The following is a 17,395-nucleotide window of genomic DNA, read 5'->3' as shown; positions in this document are numbered from 1 at the left end:
TTTTGGTCCATACTCTGGTCAGGCCAAGGTGGCTCCCGGTGGATATGAGAGATGATGTGAGCTAGCCGGTCCTCTTGGACAGCGAGGCAGCGCAAACCCTTGGCTGCTGTGAGAGGAGGCTGAGCCTGCCCAAGCCGGGGCCAGCCCTGCTGAGTGCGCAAGCAGGGGCTTGGTCCCAGCACCGCCCGCCATGGAAGAGCACAGACTGGTACATGCTGCCCTGGAGATGCCAGGGCAGATGGAAGATCTTCCCTGGAATAAGTGTCTGGTACAGGACACTCTGTAAGCTCAAGGGAACTGCTTTTCTCCTGTTTTCCACAGGGCAGTCCTGCAAGGGCAGACTTTGCTCTTAATTGGTGCATGGCAGGGCCCTGCCCTTGCAGGAGAGATGCTGGGTAAGAGAATTTCTGACAGAGGCTTGGAGATGTCTGCTGGGACTCCAGCAGCACCGGTGTGGTGTTTGGGGGGTTTCTGGATTCTCCAGAAAGGAAGGTGACAGCCAGGCAGCCTGTGCTAGGAGCTGCTGCTTTGCTCTGCCGGTATGTGGCCTGGGAGGGAGAGGCAAGAGTCCTGCCCAGCATGTTTCCCACACCAGCAAAGGGGAAGTGGGCAAGCCCAAGCATCAGGGCATGTATAGCATCAAAAGGAGAGGGAACATCACCTTTCTTCTTAGCATGGTTCTGCCTTCCCTTTGCTGGCAAAACTGCTGAAAAGAGGATCATGGCGACCAAGGCCAGCAGGTTGGCTTCACTCTGGCTCATCCCCATGCCAGGCTTGGGGGACTCTAGCCTGCAGAGGCAACAGCAGGAAGGAGGGATCGAGCCTACCCTTCAAAATCCTGACTTTGAGGTGGACAAGCTTCCAAGGAAGAAGAGCTGTGCGGCAGTGGTTGATAAGGATCTGCCATTATCCTCTTACAATTGGGAATCCATTTATTACAGCCTACAAGCACGCTGAGGCTCTCAAAAGGACAACGGTGACAGTTTCTGAAGCACACCTAGGACCAGGATACCTGCAGGTGTCAGCTGTGGGGGTTAAAGCAGCGTTACCCCCTTCCCCACCCACAAACACACCCATCTACGCAAACAAACAAGCCAGTGCACTCGCACAAAGGAGCTTCTCCTGCTGCCCCAGCTGCACTTCATGCTCTGTTATCCAGGGAGCTGCAGGTGCCAGAGTAACCCAGAGAGATGGCCCAGCTCCGGCTATCAGGGCTGAGCAGCGTGACTGGCTGCTGCGGGAGCATGTCTAAACTTCCTCTGGCCCCTGTGGGCTCCACATGCTGCCCCCAGAGCCAACACTGGGGGGCTCTGCACCGATTACCCCTCTGGGTAGTGACACAGCCCAGATTTGGGAGGGTGGTGTGACTCTGGGATGAGGTGACCCCACGGGGAGGCACGTGCACAGGGAGTGAAATACACCCTGTTCTTGCGGCTGCGTTGGGAGAGCTGGCTCCTGGCCTGCGTGGCCCTGCTGGAAATACTCCCAAAGAGAGCAAGCAGAGGTGGTTTTTGTTGAGCTCTGCTTTGCTGCTCGGCGGGGAGGTATGTGGGCTCCTCTAAACAAAGCGTGCATCACCCCGATGTGCCTACAGGGTCTTCAGCATGAGTGGGGAGGTTGGGGTGGTGGCAAGGGGTCCTTGCACCTGTGTAAGGCTGCTTAGGGTAGGCACTAGCTTTGGTTTCCTGTCCCAGGACCTTATTGCTCCCTCACCTTTCAGCAGCCCAAAGCATTGCAAGCGAGTGGCCCCCACCCCAGAGCTGCCCAGGTAGGGTACCCCCACACTTGCCTTCCTGGCCCCCCGCTCTCCTCCCACCCCCGGCTGCAAAGTGAGCTGGGCAGGTGGGTGGAAAAGTGACAGCTGGTGTTGTTCCAGTGCAGGTTAATGAATGTCTCCTCCTCTCCCCCCCCCCACCTCCTCCTCCTCCCCACCTCCCGCCCCAGCACCCAGGCTCCTGGCTCCTATCAGCCCATCAGGCTCCCATTAACAAAGGCAGCCCTGGAGAGTTTGCATAGAGACCTGCTCTGCCTCTAATCTAGGTGGGCTAATCGCCTCCCTTGCCCAGCCTGCCTTCCCTGGGTCAATATTTGCTCTGAGCAAACACAGAGCTGTGACAGGTGTGCTGGGGAGAAGGCTCGCCGCCGCCAGCCCAGCCCTCTCGCCTGTCTCTGCTCAGTCACATCTCTCCGGCCCCTCGATCGCCGGCCAGCCAGCGCTATTTTTATCAGGGCTATAAAAGCCCCATCCCGCCAACGTCACCCTCATTTTCTGCTCGTGAGCCGTCGAGGGAAGGTGAAGCTGCTCACCTGCCAGCTGCCAGCGTGTCGCCGGAGCCAGGTGAGCCGCTGCAGCCCGGCACGCCTGGGCCGGGGTCCTGCCTGCCTGCCTGAGAGCAGGGTGCTGGGCATGGGGCTCCGACCCTGCAGCACTCCTGGACAAGCACTGGGATCCCGGTGGCACCCCTGAACTCCCAGGAAGGAATGCGGTGGACTTTGGGGACACTGTCCTGGCTGTCCCCTTCCCTTAACTCTTCCCTTCTTCTCTCACCTGCATTTTCCAATCCTTTCTGTTCCCCTCCCTTCATCTATTTATTTTTTTCCTTTTCTCCTTCTTTCTTTCTTTCTCTGTTTTCCCACCCTCCCTCCCCATCCTGCCGTGCCAGTTTAACCCGCCCCTGCTCTGTTTGGCTTTCCCAGGCAGCAGGTGTCAAGCATCCAACCTTTTGGACTTTACCCCCGGAGGAGCTGGTTCAGAGCAGTGAGTTCAGCGAGGACATCGGCTCCCAGCCTGGAGGGACCTGGCTCGGGAGGAAGGATGGGGAAGGGGCTGCCGGCAGCCCATGGCAGAGCACCCCTCCAGCCCACGCCATCCGAGCCCGGAGCGACTCTGCACTTGCCTGGCGTCGAGCCCCACGTGCAAGACCTGACCTGAACGTTTTGTTCGTTCGGCTCGCGTTAGGCAGGTCCAGCCCATCTGCAAGCAGTGCAGCGCGTCCCGTGTGCCCACGACCCACAGCCACGTAGGGAGCGCACGCTTGCTTGCAACTCACGCAGGACATGCAAGCTGGTGTGCAATACGTGTGCCAGGACAAGCACACAGCCCGGGTGCGGAGCACACAAGGGACGCGCACAACACACAGTCTTCACCCAGACACATGCGTGCAGTGTATGACCTGTGTGTGGCACGTGCATGAAGCCATGGACAGGCGGTGCACACATGATACAACCCGCACGCAGCGTGCACGAGCGCCGTGGGACCTGCACACGCGCAGGACACGGGACCTGTGTGGCACTGGTACACATGGCATTTCTGACACTCAGCTTTGCAGGATGTATGTCCCTGTGCCCATGGCATGATAGGCACATGTAACACACTAGGCACATGCATTCCGCCTGCGTGGCTGTTTGCTGCCTGCAGAAGCCCGCTGAGGAAGGGCAGCGTGGCAGAGCCGTGGCAGGCGCAGGGAGCCCTGGCAGCACTGGCCCAGGGTGGAGCTGGCTGGGCTCGGCCAAATGCCCAGGTAGGTCTCAGCGATCTGCTGGCACCAAGGGAGCTTCAGCTGCTGACACAGCGCAGGCAGTGGGGAGGGAGGGCAGGAGCAGGCAGGGGGGAGCGGGGCAGAGGATGGTGGGGATGTCGCATCCTTTCCCACACACCTCTGCCCAGGTTCTCTCCCAGGAGCTGCTCTTCCCTGCCCCTCCAGGGTCCGACTGCCAGTGCACTGGGCTGCCCAGAGCAGGCGTTGCCTGCTGCTCACCCTCACCCTGTGGGCCGGGTACCAGCTCTTGCTGGTGGCAATCCCACTGCCCGTGCTTGTGTGGAAGGGTATGGGGGGTGGATCTGGCAAACTGGCTCAGCTCAGCTCTGCCCACTGCCTGCCCTGTTCTCCAAGAACAGTGCAGTGCTTGACCTGGACTCCTGTCCCACCCTGTGTCCTGTCCCATCCCTGTCCCCCTGCAGCCAGCATAGAGATATTCGGAGCCCAGGGCTGCTCCTAGCCCTGTGGGGACAGCAGGGAGTCCCAAAGAGCTGAGAGACAGGACAATGATGGACTTCCCACCCCCAGGATATTGTCTGGAGGGTACAAAATGCCCCATACCTCACTGCTTGGACATGTCTGCGATTCCTTTGGCATCCCCGAGCACGGTCCTGCCCTGCCCTAGGGATGCTGGTCCTGGGAACTCCCCGGCAGGCACAGGCGCTTCTTTTGTAACACAGGATCCAGCTTCAGCTCCGCTGTGCTCAGGGATGCTCTGACTTCACAGATGGGTCCCAAGCCCTTTCTGCAGCCTCTCTGCAAATGCTGTGAAAGCTGAGTCCAGCCACGCAGTGTGGATGGAGGAGAGGCTGGAGGCGAAGAAGTGCAGGAGTATGCCAAGGGACAGGATGGTTCCCACTGCTTTCCTTCCTCCTCATTCATGAGCAGGACAAGGCTCAGCAGCCCCTGCCCTGGAGCAGGAGAGCCCTGTTCCCTCCCTGAGGTGCCCCTGGAAGGGACGGACACAAGACACCTCCTGTGCTCCCTGCCTGAGCAGATGCTTGGAAAGTTTCCAATGGGTGGAAGAGCATCTCCAGGAGTGCTGAGCTTCCCGCATCTCTCCAGAGCCAAGTGCCTGTCCTAGCCTCGGAAGAGCCACCACAAGGTGCAGTGACTGGCCATCACAGTGGCCACAGGCTCCTTTGGGCAATGTCCCTAGGCTCTGTCTCCTGCCACCAAGCCTGGCAAAGTTGAAAAGCCAAGAAAGCACAACACATCCCTCGCTACACACAACCCCCTGCAGCCGCCCCACTCAGGCGGGGATCAAACAGAGCACGATTAATAACTCTGAGCAAAGCCAGACCCTGCTGCCCGTGCTGCCGCACGTGCGTCCCCGTGGGGGCAGAGCCCGGCGGAGATGGTATCTGGCAGAGCAGGGTTGCAGAGATACTGCCTGGCTGCCTCACTCTCCCTCGGCGGCTCCACACATCATTGGGCTGCCTTGTGCCTGAGCACGACCCTGCACCCCATGGCACCCGTGTTGCACACTGTAGATAGCCCAGATACTCCAGAAAATTGTTTGTTGGCTTTTTGGGGTATCCTGGCACCAGGAACAGGTCTGTGCTCAAAGCAGCATGTGTGTCCCAGCAGAAGAAGAGGACAACCACAAGTGGCAGCACTAGAAATTGCCCCCCACTCCATCTTCCCATCCTGTCTTCCCTGTCCCAGCTTTTCCAGCCCCGCGGCACTGGGAAGCCGTGAGGCTCTGCAAAGCTGGTGGTGGCCCCACGAAGCCACTTTACCCACCCAAGGGTGAGCTGATCCCTGCATCAGGCAGAGCCAGGGGCTTTAAACACGTACATCTCCCGCGCCAGAGTCAGTGCCAAGGGCTGTGCCAGGCTGGCAGGGGACCAGGCGCACGGGGATGCCGCTGCCTGAGCTGTACGGTGCTGCCCCCCCCACCCCCTGGGCCCTGCATGGCCGTTTGCCTGGCTCTGGGGACCTGAGACCCGGGCTGGGGATTTGCATGCTGCAGCTCTGCATGGGGAGCATTTGCATGGGGAGGGCAGGGCGCAGGAGGAGCGCTGGGCAGGCAGGAGTGCCCGCGTCCGCATTTGCCTGCAGGTGTAGTTGCAGACAGGTGTATGTGCGCGTATACGTATGCATGTTTATGTGTGTGCATCTGCCTGCACGGCTGTGCGTGCGTACATGTGTGCCTTCCCCAGGTCGGGCAGGCAGAGCAGAGCTGGCGCATCTTGCTGCTGCGTCCACTGCCCTGTGTGTGCATGAGTGCATGTTGTACTCCTGCTGAGCTAAACGCGTGGCGCTGGCCATGCCCCTGGCACGCTCATTGCCCTGTGTCCCGGTGCGTGTCCGTCACACGGAGGTGCGGGCGTGAGCAGAGGTGTGCACCGTTCCTGGCTGCCTGTGGGGTGTTGCGTGTGGGGTGTTGCCCGCAGGCTGCGTGTCCTGCCCAGCCCGGATGGGGTGTGCCATCCCGGGCGGGCACCTCTTTGCCGCAGGATGTGGCGTAGGCAACCTCTGCACCCCAGTGCCCTGGGAGGATCAGCCCAGGGAGCTGCTGCTGCACACAGGGTTCGGTGGAAAGCTCAGGGCTTTGTGCACATCTCTAGATCCCAGCTTTCCTCCACCCAGCCTGTTCCCGCGTCTGGGCTGAGCAGGAGCTCCCTGTCCCGGGAAGGTCACTCTGTCCCAGCACAGCTGCAGGTACCCAGCCAGCTCGCACAAGTTCTGGGCTAAGGAGACTGAGGCCGCTTGTGTCCCTGGGCCGCAATGTTGGAGGTCAGGGTGTTGCTGAGCACCCTCGGTTCTCTCCAGGCCCCCCAGCCTGCTCCTGGCCAAGGCAAGGACCAGGGCAGGGAGTGTGAGGGACTGTCCTGGCTCTGTGCTGGCGTCCTGCGCTCCCTGTGCCAGGCTGGAGCTTCAGATCCCATCCCTGGGCAGTGGGTCCACCCCACGCATCCCCCTCCAACTTAAGTCCGTGGGTAGAGGCAGCCTTCAACCCAGCTGGTTCTGGGACAAGAGTATTGCTATTTGGTAGGCAGGGTTTGGGGGAGAGGTGGGTCCCAGGCATGGAGCTGCACCCTGCCGTGGTGAAACAACAGGCAGCTCTGCCCACCCCCAGCCCATTCCTGGCCGTGGGGAGCATCGGGCACAGCGTGGGTACAGCCTGGAGTCCTCCCCCGCTGCACCCACAGGTCAGTGGAGTGAGGGGTGAGTGATGGGGGTCCCCTCCCCAGGGCCAGCCAGTGGCCCTCGGGGGTGCGTGGGCAGCCTGCCCGGCGAATGTGTGTTAAGCAGGGTGCCAGGGCCGCTGCTCCTGGCCCAGCTGTTGTCGCAGCTTCGGGAGCCCTGAGGCAGGATGTTCTGTTCCTGCTGCAGCACCTGGCTCTGCTCCTGCCTGCGCTGCCTCTTCGGAGCAGCTGGAGGAGGGGAGCCACCGCCGCCAGGCTTTTCGTCTGCGTCCCGGGCGAGCGTCACCCTGGCTCGAGCGTCACCCTGGCTCGGGGCACCTGGTACTACAGATGTTGCCGACAGGGAAGTGGAGGAACACCAGGGTGGAGCAGGACTTTGGCCAGGCACTGGCTGAGCTGGCATCCTTTGGCTGTGGGGTGAGGGAGCAGGGGAGGGGAGGTCCAAGGACCATTCCCCCCACAACCCCCAGCCCTGTCCTTGCACCTTGCACCCCCACGGCAACACCCCAAGTGCTATAGGCAAAGCTGGGACCCGGGAAGCTGTGCTCACCCTGTAGTGCCCCTCCAAATACGATGTGATGTGCTGGAGGAAACACATCTGCAATCACATCCAGGGTGGGCTGAGCGCAGGGTCAGATGTGCTCCCCCTGTCTCCATCATCACTCCTCTGGGACTGGCCTGCACTGGGCACTGTGTGGGGACCAGCATGTTTCTCCAGGACATTGTAGCTATGAGGTGCCCTGGGGGTGCCAGGCGGGGTCATTTAGGCTAACAGGTCACAATGGCTGGCACCAGCGGGCTCCATCTCAGGTCAGGATCTGAACCCGAGGAGCACACCAGCTCCTCTGCCCCAGTGCCTGGCATCCTTGTCTGAGTATGGTATGATGGATGTAGGGGCACTGCAAGGGACCTGCCACTCTGGGGCCTCTATCGGAGCAGCCCGGCTGGGTTTTGTCCTGCTGTCTGTCCCATGCCAGGGCTGGGCCAGCGTGGGGATGCAGCAGTTGCCACCTGCTCACACCCAGGCTGTAATCCACAGGCAGGAGGTGAGCAGCTGGTGCAGCCTCCCTGACCTTCAGGTGGGATTAGTCCCCATGGGAACAGTGGGGAGCAGGCAGGTGAGGCCGCGGTTCCCCCGGCAGCTCCTGGGGACCGAGCAAGGCTGGCAGAGCCGGGGAACTGAGCACGCCTCCGTGCCAGGGGCAGCGCGCAGCCAGGGCCAGGCGAGGCAGGTCTTGGGTGGGTGGCAGGGGATCGGTGTCCCCTGTGAGTATCCTTGCCTTGGTGGGTGCATCTCTGGAGCTGTGGCACCCACAGTCCCACAGGGAGGGGGTGAGCATCATGCCCAGGGATGGCCAGGGTGCTTGCTAGTGGGGACAGCAGGTGGGCAGGTCTGGAGAGTCCCAGCAGGATTACTGGTGGCTGGCTGAGGGCCACAGGTGCTGCGGGAGAGCAGAGGCTGCGGTGAGGGGTGCTGCGTGGTAGACCACCCCAGCAGGCTGTTCGCAAGAGCCAGCTGTGAGCGGCCCATATGGGTACCCCTTGCACTGCAAGTGGCTGTGCCCTCCACCATGTCCCTGCCCTTCTCCAGACATTGGCGACGGTATCCAGAGACCAGTCAGCATCTTGGTCCCCGGTTCCCACCAGGGTCCCTCTCTCACTGCTGCTTACCCTGGGGACTCATCCTGCCCTGAGTGCAGTGGGAGCTGGGGCAGGTACCCATCGAGCTCTGCTCCCAGGGGAGCCCAATACCTGGGATCTCTCCGGCCCCTCCAGGCACAGAGTGGCTGGCAGCCCGCAGCATGCGTGTGTGCCTGTGTGGGAGCTAATCCCGGCAACATCTGCCAGGCTGTTTGTGATCCCCAGAGTTTCCGGCTGCGGGGAGGGGATGGCCGGGTGCGCGGGGGACACGTGCGTGCGGGGCGGCTGGCGTGTGCCGGGGCTCCTTGTGTAAGGCAGCGCCCGTGCAAGGAGGCTTCTGCGGTGGGTGTGTCCTGGCAGGTGTGTCTTCCGTGGCCAGCAAGGCCCCAAGAATGGATAAGTGTCATTGGGGACCTCGGTGAGCTGCTCAGCTCTGGGATTTGGGGACCTGGCAGGTAGAAGTGGGAGTTTTGGCTGGGACTTACCAGTCCTGCTGTGGCCATGTTCAAAGCAGCCCGGAAGGAGAGATGCTTGGGGCAGGAAAGGGGGGTGTTTGCATCCCTGCTGAGGAGGATAATTTCCCAGGGAAATGAGGCTGGGGGAGAAAGGGGAGGAAAAAGGAGTGGTGGAGCTGGGTGGGGGGAACAACATGCTGCCCCTGATCTAATCAGCCAGACCCTGCAAATAAAAGCCACCTGTTTCGGCCCTGGCAGCAGGAAGCCATCCCCAGAACAAACAGAGCACCAGGCAACTGGGAGAAAGACAAACAGGGGCCGGCACCAGCTCCATCTGCTCCTACTCAGCCCAGCCCCTGCACCTCCAGCCCCTTGGGGTGATGCTGCAACTCCCAGTGGGGCTGGGGACAAGGAGAGAGGGGCTAGCGGGGTCAGGGGAAGTGGCCAGGGCTCAGCCCATGGCATCAGCCAGATGCAGGACCACACACAGCTGTACTGGCCTGGTCAGCGAGCCCGGATACTCATAACCACAGTGGGAAAGGTATCATGCTGCCGTAAGCCTCAGTTGTGCCCCAGACGTGGCATCAGCATCAGGATGCGCAGGCAGCACCTGCCTCACCTCCCTCGGGGCTGCTTTTCAGCCTGCCCAGCCCCCTGAGCCGTGCACCATCCTGGGACCAGCGCCTGCACGAGGAACGGGGTATAACCGGGGACCACAGACGGCATGGACTGGGGTGGGCACGGAGCACCTGGGTGACTCTGTCCTCTCACCGTGCCCTGGTGCTGCCGGCCACCCGCGCTGTGCCCGGTGGCACGGAGAAACCCGATCTGTTTTGCTAGCAGAGGGAACAGGCTGAGCCGGGAGCGAAGCGGGGCCCTTATTAAATTAGCCTATGCAGGAGGCCCTGGACGAGTGCTCAGCGTCTCCCAGAGCCAATGTTAGCAGCTGCCCTTGAGCAGAGCTGCTGCCTGCCCCCGCACAGCCTCCCCCTGCCCCTGTCCCTGGCCGGGCAGGTGTGTCTGGGGACTGGCAGGTGACCCAGCCACGGGGATGCTGACAGGGGCCACCTGAAGGCACCAGAAATGCCCCGGAGAGGCCGGGCGGCGTCAGCACCCCGGGGTGCAGTGGGGAAGGGCCCTCAGCATGGCCCCACATGGGCGATCCCCTGATCTGCTGTCCCCAAATGTGGCTGTGGCTCCCATTTGGCTGTCCCGAATGTGCCGAGCAGGGAGTAAGGCACTTCCCAATGTGTGGGATACGCTAAGAAGTGAGGAAGGGGCACAGCCCACATCTGGGGATGGGTTTCTCTGCTACACCCCCTCCCAATGCTTCCCACAGTATTCCACATATCCTGTGGCACTCCACACCCTGCAGCTCTGTAATACATCCCACAGTGCCCTGCACTCCATAACCCCAGACCCCCTCACATCCCACAGCAACCAAACTAACCAGTGCCTCACGCCTCTACTCACACAGCCCCGGCGAGGGGCAGCGATGGTGTGGGGGGACCCTGCCGCGTGCTAGCTCTGCACGGCTCTAGCTCTTGCCCCATCTTCCTCAGGGTGTTGGGGCTGCCCAAACCTGTCCCTCGGCTCTTTGGGGGATGTCCCCATGGCACCCTGAGCAAGCACCTCCCTGTCCAGCGTGCAGGACCGTGTCACCATGCCGTGTCCCACACGGCGGTGTCACACCCCTAGGACTTTTGTGCATCTGACAAAGAGGCCACGGCAGTGCCACAGCATGAGACTGGTAGAGATGGGGACATACAGGTGGACAGGTGGGGAGAAGGGGGACGGGGCGTGGGCGCAGACGGAAGGGGGATGTGTGGGGAGCCGGCTGGATGCAGCCGGGCTGTGCCCTCTCCAGTCCTCATCGAGATGGGGTTGGGGTTTGGATGCTGCGTCCCGGGGTCTGCTTAGCCCCCTGAGTCCCCTTCCCTCCCTGCTCCCCATCCTTTGCTCCCCCCAGGCAGCTCCCAGTGGGGTCTCCTCCCCTCCTACGAGCACCTAGGGCGTTGCAAGCGGAAAGTCCCCTCCCCAGCGCCTGTCCCCGGCCAGGGCCACCAATGTCCCTTGGCTGGAGCCAGCTCCAACCGCTGCCAGGCTGCACCCTCTGCTGGGACCCGTAGGCATCGGCGCAGCCCCGCACCCAGCCTCCGAGCGGGAGGGAAACGCTGCCCGAGTGGGCGAGGGGGGGGTCACGAAGAGGACTCACGAGTCCTGCCCCCAACCCATCCCTGCTGTCACCCCTGAGTCCCCAGTTCTTGCTGAGTGACGAGGCAAAGACGCCAGGCATCCTAACACCACCCTCAGCCCACGCCGCACCCTCCGGCACCGGCACCACCTGGCTCTCTTGGGATGCTGGCCCCACACTCAGGACCCTCAGGAAGGGCCAGGGTCTTCCTAGGGAGGTTTGAGGTGCTCTCGGACAACCCCTGCCCACAGGCCAGCGTGCCTCCCGTCCAGCTGAGGGTGGGGAGTGCCAGACCTCACCGCGGGCTATGCAGAGCTGCTGCAAGAAACGCTACTGCCAAGGGAGCCGGGGTTTCACCACTGAACTGGGCACTCTTCTTCCTTTCCAGTCTGTATTGGCCTCATCCTGCCCAGGTCCCGGTGGGAGAGAGCAGGGATGTGACATGCTGGGGTCCATCAGCAACCAGTCCGGAGCCAGCAGGGACCTCCACAGGGTGTGGCACATCTCCCAGAGCTTGGACTGACGAAGCTGTGGCTGTATCAACACCTCCAACACCCCTCTCGCTCACCCTAACCTGCCCCCACCCCACACGCAGCCCTGCCCGCGCAGCCTGAGGCCTTGCCCTGCCCCGCCAGCTCAAGACATGCAAGGCAGAGCCTGGCCAGAGCACGAATTGTGGCGGCAGAGCCACAGGTGGAGGGGCAGATGCAGCCCCAGGAGAGCCCCGCATCCTAGTCCCAGGGCATCAGTGACCCGCAGCTCCCAGCTGGCAAATCCCCGCTTCGCCCTGGCACTTCCTTCCCACCAGCCTCAAAGCCTGGCAAAGGCTGCGGGTGCCCTGGGAAAGGCTGGGTCCCTAATCCCTGGGCCAAGCAGGGACATTGTCCGGGGGCAGAAAGGAAAGCGGTGCGTCAGGCCCTTTGCCCATTGTGCCCTGAGCCCCTGCGCAAACACAGCCCAGCACTTTCATTGTCAGCCTCGCCGGGCACGGGGGGGCCGCTCTCGCCACACTGCCTAACTGGAATGGACAGCCGGAGTCTGGGGTGGGTGCGCACCCCGTCCCGTCCCCCCCCGCCATCCCCTGCCTGCTGACACAGCGCCCTGCCCGCCTGCACCATCGGCACTTCGGTGCCCGCCTATAAAGGGCGAGGGGAGAAGCCGGCGCCGCCACCGCCACCTTCGCCTCTGTGCCCTGCCGACCAAGTAAGTACCAGCCTGTGAGCCCCCAACCCCCCCACGGCACAGGCGCTGCCACGCTCCCTTCGCCCCCCACCCCCCACCAACTCTTCCCCACCCAACGCACACTCTGGGGACGGGCGAGCCACGGGGTGCTGCATGGCACAGCAGAGGTACCCTGTGTGGGCAGGAGGGGTGCTGGCACCCTTCTTTTGCAAGAGTTGGGCTGCTCTGCCCCAGAGCTGCACCCCACACCTGTGTCTGCCACCCCCCCTGCCCTGGGTACAGTGCTACCGCACCCGGCCGACCACAGGAGTCATCACAGGAAGCTTGAGAGCAGAGAAACTGAGGCAGCACTGGGTACATCACGGGGAGAGACAGGGCATCACAAGTGCCCCCTGCAACTTGGGGGTCACGGGATAGAGATCCCACAGCACTGAGGGAAGCGGAGTGGGAACTGACCCCCCGTGCCAGCCTGGGCTGCTGGCACGGGATGTCCAGCATCACTAGTGCTCCAGGCTTGGTGACGGGTGGTGGGGAGGCTGGGGGCTGATAGTGGGCACCTGCCAGGGGTGACATCTGGGCTCTGCCAGCAGCCAAGTGACCCGCATGACCAGCAGCGAAGCCATGGACACCCTGGGGCAGCACAAGATCACGGTGTGGGAAGAGGAGAGCTTCCAGGGCAAGCGCTGCGAGTTCCTCATGGAATGCCCCAGCATCATGGAGCGCGGCTTCCGCAAGATCCGTTCTATCAAGGTGGAGTCCGGCCCGTAAGTGCCCCACCAGCCCTGAGAACCTACTGCTCCAGTCGGGAGCTGCCTGGGAGCTGGGACACCTGGGTCCTTCCTTGGCTCTGCCACAGCCTCACCGTGCGACCTCCCTCCTTGTGCTCCTTTTGTGGTGCCTCAGTTTCCCCATCTGCAAAGCAGGGAGACCCTGCTGAGCTGATGTGGGGGTCAGAGGCAATGGTGTGGCTCTGGGGAGAGGGATCCCACTCTCAAAAGGGACATTTGCTGCTAGAAAGGGCCCTGACCTCCGCCACAAACCCAAACCTGGCTGGGGGGGAGAAGCCGGCCCTGGGCTGAGCCCCGGGGCTGCGCCCTGCATCCCTGAGGGCTTTTCTCCTCTCCCCTCCAGCTGGGTGGGCTTCGAGTACCCCGAGTACCAGGGGCAACAGTTCATCCTGGAGAAGGGTGACTATCCCCGGTGGGAGGCCTGGAGCGGGAACAGCGGCTACCGGACCGAGCACCTCCTCTCCTTCCGACCCGTCAAGTGCGCGGTGAGTTACAGAGACCCCACTGCAGGCAGAGCCTCCCTCCAGCAGCCTAGTTTGGAGAGAGAGCCAGGAGAGAGGGCAGGTGAGGGACAGACAGGAGGATGGGTTATGTGGGATGTGGGATGGAGGGGTGAGGATGGAGGGGTAGCTGCGCCCACTGGTTCCTGCCTCCCTGCTAGGATCCTGGGATGCTCTTTAGGCTCAAAATTTGCCCTGAAGCACTGTCCCAGCTCCTTGTGCTGTGTGCATTGGAGAGCCACCTCCCAGGCTGGGGTCCCCAGGCCTTGCACCCACCCCCAGCCTGGATACCCGGGGATGGGGTGAGCTGAGAGGAGCCAGCAGGACCGCAGAGATGTTTGGGGTGGTGGGGCTCGTCCCCCTCCCTCCTGGGGTACCCGAGCCGTGCCCAGGCAGATGCAGCCTCTATCGCTCCATCTGCAGAGACACTGGTGCTCGCAATAGCGGCACGTCTGCGCCTCCGAGCGGGGAGTCCCCCCCCCAACTTTTAATAATCACCAGGCTGATATGCTTGGGCTTTAATAAAGGGGATGCGATAAGATCACTCCTTACTGGCAGGACTGCTCCTCGGTGCAGATGGATGCATGTGGGGGCTGGGAATGGGGGGACAGTGCAGCATCACTGAGTGTCCCAGCAATTAACCCCTCCATGCCCAGCACCCAGCAAAGCCCCGCAGAGCCAGTGGGGGACTGCTCTCAGCAGCCCCGCGTTGCACTGCAGCCTTGGGGAGCAGGAGGATGCTGAAGGCAGGAGCCCGTGTGGGTGCAGAGGACGTGGCTGCTGTCACCTGCTCTGCATGGGGACCACAGGGACACAACAGCAGCATCCTCTGAGCAGCCCTGGTGTGTCCCGGTGAAGGGGTGCCATGCTGAAGTAGACCCCCAAGCCTTGCACCGACACCCAGCATGGTCCCAGGCCTCCCACTGTGTCTCCCTGATGCCGCATCCCCTACCCCTGCCCGAGCCGTGCAGCCCCTGCTGACCCCCAGGCCTCTCCCCTCTGCAGAACCACAATGACAGCAAAGCCATTCTCTATGAGGCGGAGAACTTCCAAGGCCGCAAGTTTGAGCTGAGCGACGACTACCCCTCGCTGCAGGCCATGGGCTGGGGCAACAAGGAGGTGGCATCCATCAAAGTGAACGCCGGAGCGTGAGTCCCACCAGCGAGGAGGGGGGTGGCAGGGCCCAAGAGCAGGGGTTCAGTGAGCACCTCCCTCTTTATAGCCCCAGGGATGAGGAAGGGGGACCCCAAGAAGGAGCGGTGCCTGCCTGCTCCCTTTCCCTTGAAAATCTAAGTTGTGGGGTGTTTCCTGTCCCACCCCTCCCAGGGCAAGCAGAGGGATGGGATGGGAAGGAATGGGATGAGATGGAATGGGACGGGATGGGATGGGATGGGATGGGATGGGATTGGACGGGATGGGACGGGACAGGATGGGATGGGATGGGATGGGATGGGATGGGATGGGAGGGGAGGGGATGGGAGGGGAGGGGAGGGGAGGGGATTGGAGGTGGGGATTTGGCCCAGGGCTCTGAGCCATAGATCTGCGTGCAGGTGGGTGGCATACCAGTACCCAGGATACAGAGGCTACCAGTATGTGCTGGAGCGGGACAGACAGAACGGTGAGTTCAAGAAGTACAATGAATACAGCAGCCAGGCCCACACCAACCAGATCCAATCCATCCGCCGCGTCCAGCACTGAGCAGGGGCAGGGCCACACGCCCTGCAGCCTCCAGGCTGCTGTGCAATAGACCTCTATCTGGTAGCAAATAAAGGCATTTGTCAAAAAAAAAAAAAAAAAAAAAGGACTACTCCTGTCTCTGCTCTGCTCCACTCCTTGGGGGGCTGCCAGGCCTGGGGGACCCTCTGTGGGGTGGGAGGTAGGGTGTCTGCCCCACTCCTGCTGCCCCATAGCTCTTGGCGGCTGGAAGGGGTTTCCCCTTCCCCAGGCAGCTTCGGACCTTTGCTGCACCTTGGGCTGAGCTCTCTGCACCCCACCTCAGGTCCGTGCGTAGTGAGTAGAGGGGATGCAGAACATCCCCTCGTGATGCTCCAGCTGCGGATATGGGCGATTACTGGGAACTTACTGGTCTTACTGGACAGAGAAGTGGCTGGAGCCAGGAGGGGACATCCAGGGGAGTTGTGCCCTGGGTCCTTCTCCCAGGCTCAGAGCCTGTGAACACGAGGTGCCCTCTCGCTGCACCCCAGTCTGGAAGAGGGAGAGGAGACCCTGACCCCTCTGGGCCTGGGGAGGAGGGGGAGCATTGGGTTCTTCTGGGATGGGGGGCCAGAAATGAGATGGCCCCAGCTGGGGCAGGGTTGGGGGCACTGGCTTACAGAGGAGGTGTACAGGGTGGGGTGTGGGGGGGCCGGGGACAGGGGACAGGGGACAGGGGCAGTGTCCTGCAGCTGGCAGAGGGCTCGGCTCACTGCTCCCAGCACCCTTAGGGTCCGGGTGCCCCCACCCCCAGCCTGGCCACGCCAGCACATCCGTGCCAGCATCCGGCTCCTGTTCCGCCCCGGCACACCGGGAGCCTCACCCAGCCTCCTCCTCCTCCTCAGCACCCTTTCCTGGCCTCCTCTTCCTCTTCCATCCTGCTCCTGCGCCCCAAGCCCTCGTCGGCACCCCAAAGTGCTTCCCGCATCCAAGACATCCCCTGCAAAGCCACAGGATAGTGTAACAGTGCTGGGTGGCTTGTATGCCCGGGTCCCCAGCCGCCCACCCCACCACAAGCACACGTGGCCCTGGGGCTGTGGGCACCCCAGAAGGGTGCTGGGAGATCGAGCAGGACTGGGCTGGGGGGTCGCTGTGTGTGCGCCCTGCACCCAGAGCCGTGCAGAGACCCCAGCCCTGGCATGCGTGCGACTGCGTGCATGTGCATGAGCACTTGCGCTGCACACACGAGCGTGCACACGAGCGTGCCCCTGTGAACACCCCAGCGCCTTGCGTGTCCCCATCCCGCTGCGGGGCTGCTCCCCAACCCTCCCCTGTCCCCGCGGAGCCCCACCCCGCCACGGCCCCATGGCAGCTGGCCTCTCCCCCTGCACAAACACATTCCTGCACACCCAGCCGGGACCAAGGCCACGTCAGCTCAGCGCTGCTCCGCGCCACCGGCACGCAGGTGAAGTTGTCCCGGGGCACAGGGGTGCCATGGGAGGGGGGGAGCTGTGAGGGTGGCAGCAAAATGTGGGGGTCTTTACTGCTTCGTCCTGGGGGAGTGAGAGCTCTCGGCTGGGGGGGGGGGGCGGGGGCAAAGGGCCTGCTTGCAGTCACGGGGACCTCCTGCTGCTGCCAGCTCCATGTGTTCAGGCTCTGTCCCCTGGAGCCCCACAGACCTGAACCCTCATCTCCCACATTCCCCACGGACCTGAAGCCCCAACCCCTGGCTCTCCCATGGACCTGGGCCCCTGTTCCCTGCATGCGTCATGTACCATGCCCCCTGACCCCATGCTGTGGGTCTGCCCCAGCTCCCCCATGAGCCTGAGGTCACATTGCTCAGCCACCCAATGCTCCCCACAGTCACAAGGCTCCCCACCGCCTGGGACACCACACTCCCTGCCCCTCTGCGCCCCTCAGGTCACCCAAATCTTGCAGTCCCCCTTACATCTCACTGTAAGCCCCCCCTCACCGGCTTTCCCACGGAGCCAGAAGTCCCCATCCCCAGTGCCCCCATCTCCGGCTCCCACAGCCCTAACCCTGCTTCTCAGGCTGATCCCAAACCATTCCCCCCACTCTGGGCTGACGTACCCGCACCCCCCCACACCCCTTGCCCTCTGCCATGCAGGTTTGCTGGAGGAGGATCCTGGTCACTTGGGCTGCTGGGGGGAGAGGGGCTTGGTGGGTCTGGCCCCCTCCCCACATCACCCCGCTGTCTCTGGGGCTTGTTTTCTGTTGCCTGAGGTTTGTTCCAGTGACTCAGGCAGCGAAAGCAAGTCTGGGAGGCT

At 62.7% G+C, this 17,395-nt stretch overlaps 1 protein-coding gene across 1 annotated transcript; it reads left to right on the top strand.

Annotated features, from left to right (window-relative positions):
* Window positions 1-12,769: 12,769 nt before the first annotated feature.
* CRYBA2 (crystallin beta A2) lies at window positions 12,770-15,152 on the top strand. Its single transcript, XM_086751054.1, has 4 exons — window positions 12,770-12,930; window positions 13,298-13,439; window positions 14,460-14,602; window positions 15,005-15,152. Exons 1-4 carry the CDS (start codon window positions 12,770-12,772, stop codon window positions 15,150-15,152), a joined length of 594 nt encoding a protein of 197 aa, XP_086607180.1.
* Window positions 15,153-17,395: the final 2,243 nt, after the last annotated feature.

This window comes from Chlamydotis macqueenii, chromosome 6, assembly GCF_036417535.1.
Source record: "Chlamydotis macqueenii isolate bChlMac1 chromosome 6, bChlMac1.mat, whole genome shotgun sequence".
NCBI lineage: Eukaryota > Metazoa > Chordata > Aves > Otidiformes > Otididae > Chlamydotis > Chlamydotis macqueenii.
This window is presented reverse-complemented; position numbering and strand designations above follow the sequence as displayed.

Excerpts from the sequence above, each read along its gene's own strand:
- CRYBA2 (XM_086751054.1), top strand. The coding sequence starts at position 12,770 with ATGACCAGCAGCGAAGCCATGGACACCCTGGGGCAGCACAAGATCACG. Across the intron at positions 13,440-14,459 it reads TCCGACCCGTCAAGTGCGCG|AACCACAATGACAGCAAAGC; the intron begins GTGAGTTACAGA and ends TCCCCTCTGCAG. Across the intron at positions 14,603-15,004 it reads ATCAAAGTGAACGCCGGAGC|GTGGGTGGCATACCAGTACC; the intron begins GTGAGTCCCACC and ends ATCTGCGTGCAG.